The sequence below is a fragment of the Diospyros lotus genome, chromosome 2 (genome assembly GCF_014633365.1).
Source record: "Diospyros lotus cultivar Yz01 chromosome 2, ASM1463336v1, whole genome shotgun sequence".
NCBI classification, from domain to species: domain Eukaryota; kingdom Viridiplantae; phylum Streptophyta; class Magnoliopsida; order Ericales; family Ebenaceae; genus Diospyros; species Diospyros lotus.
The window spans coordinates 16714408-16723070 of record NC_068339.1 but is presented as its reverse complement, the minus strand read 5'-3'; the positions used below and the strand labels follow the sequence as shown (position 1 = coordinate 16723070).

The 8663-nt window shown below is 33.8% G+C and overlaps 1 protein-coding gene across 1 annotated transcript; it reads left to right on the top strand.

Moving 5' to 3' along the window:
* The first annotated feature begins 779 nt into the window (after positions 1-779).
* Positions 780-4572, top strand: LOC127795960 (uncharacterized). Its single transcript, XM_052327953.1, has 7 exons — positions 780-978; positions 2896-2994; positions 3072-3243; positions 3337-3460; positions 3579-3860; positions 3956-4061; positions 4154-4572. Exons 2-7 carry the CDS (start codon positions 2919-2921, stop codon positions 4396-4398), a joined length of 1005 nt encoding a protein of 334 aa, XP_052183913.1. The 5' UTR covers positions 780-978; positions 2896-2918; the 3' UTR covers positions 4399-4572.
* The last annotated feature ends 4091 nt before the right edge of the window (positions 4573-8663 follow it).

The following is an 8663-nucleotide window of genomic DNA, read 5'->3' as shown; positions in this document are numbered from 1 at the left end:
AGTTCACATTTCATATACTTATAAATCTACTATTCTTATATGCCTTTATCTAAATATTTTAAATGTTAAATTATTTTTTAATCATAAATACTTGATTATTAAAAAAATATAATTAACTTACTTTAAACTCACTCAATTTGTATTTTTCTTCCCTATTACTATTACCTATCGCTCTTCATCTTTCATCCATCATATTTTTTTTTTTATAATTTTTTGTATTTTTGAATTATGATTTACACTACAAAAAAAAACATTAATGATAAAAGATTAATAATAACATTAATTTTGGTGATTAATTTAATATTATTAATAATTAATATAAATTATAAATTTTAATAACATATTAAATAAGTCATTATTAATATATTACTTTTTCAACGTTATTAAATAAAGTTTTTAATTATAACTATAAAATAATAAATAAAATTATTAAAATTTAACTAACACTTATATAAATAATTTCTAATATAATTTTATTTTTTTAAATGCACGAATATAATTATTATTTAATTAATGTAATTAAATATTAATTATTTATTGATAATATAATATATTAAAAAATTATGAACATATTAAAAAATATAATATATTAAACTAATATATTATAATTATTAAATTTATAATATAAATATATTTTAAAATAAGTATTAATTTAATATAATAATTTAAATTATTTTATTATCAGATTATTATCTCCAATCCTCAAATCCCGCCAAAATCCCAAATCCCCCAAATCCCGCTTTCATTTCCGGCCTCTGTCTCTAGCAAATCCCTAAATCCCCATTGCCTTTGTCTCCAGTCTCTCTCTCTCTCTCTCCCTCTCTCAGACTACCACCTTCATCTCCCTCTCTCATACTCCCGCCTCAACGCCGCCGCGCCGCCGCCGCCTCCAGTTCCATCGCGGCCTCCTCGCTGCCTCTACGTCGCCGCCGCCTCCACCAGATCCATCGCGGCCTCCTCGCTGCCTCCAGATTCCTGGTACTACTGATTGCCTCTTCCATTGGTCGTCTTCACATAGTTTTGTTCTTCCTGCAACCCACTGGATCTGCGTTTTTGTAGACTGTGTTGGTTCTAATGAAAGTGAAGCTTCCTCTCGCAGCTAACTTGTTGGTTTTGGTGCAAAGGTTCTTGAGAAAGCTAAATCTGATTTGCATTACAGTTGTGTCCAGGAAAATGTTAGAAAATTTATTATTTATGTTATTTGGTATATAATACTTTTTTTCCTGGTTTATATTTTTTATGATAGCAATATGCTATATTTTTAATTTTGTATATTTATATATTTCAGGTTTTAATGTTTATTATAAAAATGTCATAGATTTTAATGTTTATTATCTTATATCATAGTTCTAGTGTTAATAGAAATTAATTCAATTATAGTTTTATCTTGATTCTATTATTGAATGTGAAATTTTCTTTTCCTATTTGATTATAGAATCGTCTAAATCCAAATACTGTTAATTTTTAATTTTGTACTTTTGTCAAGTGACTGATGTCATCAATTGGTGTTTACTTTTGAGAGGAAGGCAGGCAAGTATCAGTGACATTAATTTTATCTGCTTCATGTATTGAATTTTAAGGCCAGTTATTTAATTAGTTCTGTTAGGATTTGTTGTCAAATCATTCTAATCCTTTTTAGGAGCATGCAATTGTTATTAGCTTGATGAAGCAGGTTAATTGATTTGACTAGATTGACATTTCAACAGAAAATTTTCCTTTTCACTCTTTAATTTGGGATAACATGGACAGGATGAACTGATTGCACGACTAAGAGTTGTGAAAGGCTAATTTAGAGTGAATCTGTGCAAACATGGGGCTGGCAGGGAATTAAGTCGAGGTGGTGTTATCCTTTCTGCTCACAACTAGGCTTGTTTGTTCTGGGACTAATTTTAGAGTGGGGAAAGAGTTGGACTTGAAAAACTGCATCTTGTATGATAACATTTGTTGCATGCTCTAATATTTGTGATAAACTCTTATATAAGATGCACGGATAGCCTCCAGGCAATCAAACAAACTGGACCTTCCACCCATCTTTTTCCTTTTCATGCCTAGATTTCTAGAAATGGCAACTTAGTTTAGCTTCTTATGGTGTTGAGCTGTGTGTAATGCAATGCATACAACTGTTCCGTTGTGATGTGTATTTTTGCTACCATATCTTCTTGTTTCATTGAGGCCTGCTGCATATTGCTGTTTGCTCTTCATATTTGAGGCGAAGACTTTGAAACATTGCTTCATCTCATGTCTTAGCACTTTTTTTGTGAAAATTCCATCTAGATCGGGTGTGGTTTAGGTCCTTTTTACATACATCTATGGCTTAAGGTAATGGAGGAAAAGAAAGTGAGGAGTTATTTATTTATTTATTTTTTGGATGTTTAATGATGAAGAGAAAGTGACCTCTCTTCTTATTTGGGAGTTGAAATGAAAATGAAGGGAATGGAAGAGTTCTAATAGTAAAATTTTATTATAGTGCTTTTATTTTATAATTCTAAAATATACTACAAAGGGTAAGAAAGTAAAGTAACAAAATTTTAACTAAACAAGATTCGTGTGCTCACACTTTGTTGCATTTCATAGTGTAATTCTATGAATATAACATAAATCACCACTTTTAATCAGTTGGTTCAAAAATACCACTTTTAAACACAAGTTCATAAATATAATATAAAACATTTTCTAAATGATATATCAAATGTTATTGCAAAAATATTTAAAAATTATAATCACACGGCTATTAACATAATATATATAACTTTCCTTAACTATAAACTTTCTTAAACTTAAGAAGGCAATATGATTGAAAATTGTCGAAAGAATTATCCAAATGGCCTGAAATATTCTTAAACAGCAGATGATATTATGCAATTGTTGTTTGCTTTGTATGACATGATATGTTAGGCGGTACATCATATGGTCAGGCTATGCGACGTCGTCATCGAGAAATAATGGAGCAAGTCAAAGAGAGTGATAAAGAAGACCACATGCATATACCCATTGGTACACACTTTTACCCATTTTCAGTTTGTATTTATTAGTCTGCAAGTTGAACCCTTCACAATCATTTATTTTTGTAGAGGGGCATTCATCTACGTCCGACAATGGATTTGATTCCCATAGCCCCCAAACACCCCACCCTAGCATTGTCAATTCCATGCCTTCTTCGTCACCTCCACTTGAAGTTGGAGGATTATCCACGTCCACTATTGTCCCTCAAAATTGTCGAATGATACAACCGATGGATTCTTCGTAAGTATTCTTTATTCACTAATCATTTTTAATTTCAACAAAGGAAGTTTTATTTTTGCATATAAGTTCACAAACTAATGTGTGCTTTGACAGGTTTGATAACATTGACTGCAAACGAGACATTACTAGAATAATCAAATCTAACTTTGAGAAGCCGTACACTAGCTGGAAAAAGACAGACCCTGCTGTGAGAGATGTGTGGTTTAGCGAGTTTAAGGTAATGTGAATGTTTTTAAATGAATATATATTCTTTTAAATTATAGCACTATGTGTCATTTTATTTATTTATGTTGTTACAACATTTTTATAAACTTTATTTTGCTTTAATATTATAGAAGAAGTGGTCTTGGGAGCCTGAAAAAGAATATCAAATAAGAAAAAACTTTGAGAAAACGGCGTCAGATCGTATGATTGACCTTCTATTTAATGTGAGAAAAGACTTAACGAAACGACCAAGTTGGATGTCTCCTCAAGTATTCGAAGCATTAAAGGAATATTGGAATACCTCACAATTTAAGACCAAATCTGAAAAGGCCAAGAAAAATAGGGTCTCAAAAGCTGGAGGCATTATGCACACATGTGGCTCCATATCTATGTCCGAGCACAAGAGGAGATTGGTAAATATTTAATATTTTTTATTATTTTCATTTCACTTAATTACTTTTTTAAAATAAGTATACTTGCATGAACACCTTTATTTTTCCCTTTCTAGACTATGAAACTTGGTCGCCCAGTCACACAAGCTGAGTTATTCCTTGCCACTCACAAAAGAAAGGATAATTCAGGATTCGGTGGTAAGAGGCTTGAGGAAATTTATGTAAGTATATATTAGTTGTGTATTTTAAATTTATTGTGCTTAATTGGTCTATTGATAATACAAATTATTCTATGTATTCGTGATGATTGCAAGCTGACTTTCAAACGCAACAACAGGAGGTATCGTCACAAGCATCAACAAGTGGCCCATTAAAAGATAGTGATGGTGAGCAGCCCTTGCAACCACCTTCGTCATCGTCCATGGATCAAATTCTACAAGTTATAAAGGAGGCAGTTAGAGAAGCTGCAAGTCCCATAAACCAGCGTTTGTCGGCCTTGGAAGATAAACTCTTAAATCGTTCTTCATTATTGCCGCGCCAGAATCATTCTGATCATTAGGAGAATTCGCCATTGACATGGATAGATTTTAGGTTGTAGTAACGTTTGCTAGATAGATTTATTCACGGACAATATTAGTATTATTCCTATTATATATTTATGCATGGATGATGTCATTTACTATGATGAATTTATATTTATGCATGATTTTTAATTTAATTTATTTGTTTTGTTATATTAGTGCATATATATATATTGTCTTTCAAGTTTAATTTTAAATTTTTTTAAGAAAAATAAATTTTATTATTTTTAAATTAATTTAAATTTGAGATGAATTTTATCAATCTCATAAAATAGAAATAAAAAATCTATCTCAAAAAAATTCATTTTATTTCTGTTTGTAAATTTGACTCAAAATTTGTCCGAAAAGTCATCTCAAAAATTTGTTTTAAATTACAGAATAAAAAATTCGTGTCAAAATCTTTCTAAAAAAATCATCTCAGAATTCATTTGAATATCCATTTTGTAATGGATATTTTTTAGATGACCTAAAATCTATCTCAAATTTGAATGCTTTCTTGTAGTGCCCTTGGTCGCCTCTGTCGTAGACCACACTACCTCCATCGCCGCCCGCGCAACTCTCGACCTTCCTCTGTTCTAGTTTTCCTCTTGCACGCATCTGCCTGTTTGACCACCGACAGCCGCCTTACTCCGCCGCATTCGACTGCCATTTGCCTCCACGACCGTCGATCTACAGCCCCTCAACTTCGCTCATCGCTGATCGACTCTTAGTCATCGCCGTCGTTCCGCCTTCACCGACCATCCGTTGGTTCGCCGTCAATTGCTCCAACCATCCGTTGGTTCCCTTCGCTGTTGATTCCTCCTTGTCGTCAGCCCTCAGGTCACCCCTCTTCAACGTCTGCCATTAACAAAGCTTCAAGGTCCTTGCCTAAATCCGCTAAGATCTAGCCCAGATCTGTTCAGACCAAATTCGACCCATGAAATTTGTTCAAGTCAAATTCACCCAGATTTGCTGCCCAGATTCCCTATGTTGATCTATTTTCTGTTAAGATTTTATTTGATGATCCTTTGGCATTATTTAATTTTTGTAATGACTATTTTGAAGTACCATATTGTATTATTAGACTTGAATATTAAATTCTTAATATGATAAGTTAAGATGTGTGTAAATTTAGCACATATAGATTTAAATGAAGGTGAAGTAATAACCATATATTGAGACTAATCTTGTTTATTCTTTGACTATGGCTCAAGATATTCACTATAGTGAGGGTTGTATGGATTTGATTGATATTTTCTGTTGTGTGGAATTAGTTTGTATTTTCAGTGGTGTCGATCTGATTGATATTTATCAAGGAGATTGATTTTTTATGATTTTATTGAAAAAAAATTATAAATAATTTCATATTTAAATTTTGTATCAAGCTGAAACTTATTATAATTGTGACTTGGAGTTCAAATTCATCTAAGATTGATACTCTAATTTGACTATAATTATGATGTTAAATTCGATTGTGATTGTGATTTATCTGAATTGAAAATTTATCTTCTTGAGTCATCTTTTGATTAGTATATAATTTATTGTATACATTTACAGATAAATTTTAGGTCTATAAATAAATGTCCAATATCTCAAAATTAGTTGTGTTACGGGTATTTCTTGCTGCACTCTTTATAGGCCGGATTTAACATGATGGTTCGGCCCAAACGTTCGAGACCCAATAAATCGAACTGAGCTCGTTAAAGTGAGCTCGGATAGTGCTGAAGCTCGAGGTCAAGCATCGGGGCCAAGCAAGCTCTCGGTAACGCCTCTGACTCTTTGGCATATTCAAACGGCCCCCAGCTATACTCTGGACAGGTTCCCAGCAACCTTCATAGCTCGTCGGCTTAGCTCGTCAACTCGCATCACAGAAGAGGCACATGTTGCGGCATACCGGCAAGCCAAGGGCTGCCCTGACTGGGCCCCTTGGGCCCATTCACTCTGCCCATCTCACTGGCCCATGCCAGTCCCATCCTGGTCTTCTGGCAACAACATCATTACAGTCGTATCTGGATTTCCAAATGTCCCCCTCAGATCCCATTCTCATTAATGACAGATCTCATCTGCATTAATGGAAGATCCCATTCTCATTAATGAGGGTCTCGTCGACACCTCGGCGTGGCAAGGACACCCCTGCTGACTTTTCTATTCCATCACCTCTACATATACGAAGCAGGTAAGAAAGCTTTTAGGCTAATATATATATCAACCAGCCCTCTTAAGGGCCGGGGTACGTACTCTTGACGACTAACTTAAGAACCCAATATTTTTGCTTACTCGCTCACTAACTTGAGTTTTGGAGTATCTTGCATGGACGGGCCGTCCGCTAGGCAAAATAGATCGGATACCTCATTGTCCATCTCTCGGATCTACCAAACAAGTGCGGGTTAACAAATATCCGTCGACCAATTCTGAACGTCGACATTTTGGCTCTAGAAGGAGGGCCGCTTTGGTAAAAACATCGATGCCAAGAACTAGAAACACGAGAGGTTCCGAGGCAACAACCAACCGACCTACAAATCACGCCAACCATATGTTGGAGATTCTGTAAGCTAGGGAAGTTGTGGCATCTGCCTCTATGCCTCCTCTGGCCGAAGCTACCCATGGAATCCCTTCGCGGTGCCCTTACCCACCCATGATTCCAACCGTCGATGCAGAGGTAACACAAATATGGCAACAACGTTAGGAAACACTGGAGAACACTGTTATGCAGCTCGCCAATGCAGTGAAGGTGTTAGCCCAGGCATAAGTCCAGATAGCACAGATGCAGGCGACTGCCTCTCAACCTCTGAGTGCCGGACCCCCTCCAGAAGAAAGAGAAGGTAGGAGGGACATGAGGCTAGCTGGCTCGGTCCGCTCCTCCAACCTACACTCTTAAAGGGCGAAAGAGTGGCGATGCTACGACGGGAAGCCTGGGGTGCACCTCGCCAAACAAAGGACGGGTGCCAGCCCTTATAGAAATCGCCACAAACATGCCCATGAAGGGAATCATCGACTTGGGAATCTGATTAGTGGTTAATTTTGTAAAAATTTTGTTATAATTATACCCTTCTTTTGATCTTAAAAATGGTTTAAATTAGATATTAATATATATTTTATGGTTATATGCAAGTTTAAATTGAAAAATGAATGAAATGAAATTTTAAAGTAAAATTTAATAATAATAATAATAATATATAAGATTATATATAATACATATACATCATTATATGCATGCATGTAATATATATATATATAATATAATCTAATATATATATGTGCCATGTGTAATACATATATATAATATATAATTTATTAATAACATTAAATTATTTTTATTTTTATTTTTTAGGCATGAAGAATTCAAGCCCATGAAGACTTAAAGTCCATGAAGAATTCAAGCCCATGAAGAATTAAGGCCCAATTTGAGCAACCCATGGAAGATATTATTTGGAGAAGGCCCAAGGATTATTTTTAATCCTAATGAAGATTAAAAACCAATTTAAAGAAATCTATTTTTATTTTTTATGTGAGAGCTTTATTAGGTGTGTTTTTTAGCTAAAATCCATTTAACTATTAGGTGGATATTATAGCTAAAATCCATTTAACTTTATGAGTGCTTTATTAGGTATGTATTTTAGCTAAAATCCATTTAATATCAGGTGTGTATTATAGCTAAAATCCATTTAACTTTAAGTGTGTGAGTGCCCATTAGATATAATTATGTCTAGTTGAATAATTGAAATTGTGTGGTTTGTATTACATCTTGTGGCCTATAAATAGGTCACTTGATTGCATTTGTAAGTGTGATTATTATTCTTGAATAAAAGTTTAGTTATTTCCTTATAATTCTCTCTTTGAGAATTGTTCTTGTTTTTTCCCCTTTTCTTTAGTATTCTCTCTTGTGATCTTACTTACTTCCTTTCTTCTTTTAAATTCTTATGTCATTTATTATTATTTTATTATTCACCGCCTAAATGGCCGGTTAATTTATGCCTTTAAATTTTTGCAATTTTAATTCTTGTCATTTAATTATTCACCGCCTAAATGGCCGGTTAGTTTATGCCTTTAAATTTCTGTAATTTTAATTCTTGTCATTTAAATGTTCACCGCCTAAATGGCCGGTTAGTTTCTACTATTTTAATTCCCGTCATTTAAATTCTGTTATTCAAATTATGTCATTTAAATTCTTGTCAATTAACTTTCAAATAAAAATGAGTAGCTAAATCTAATCTTGGGTTAAGGCAAGGACACTGTCCAACGCCAATGATTCCCAAAGAAAGCT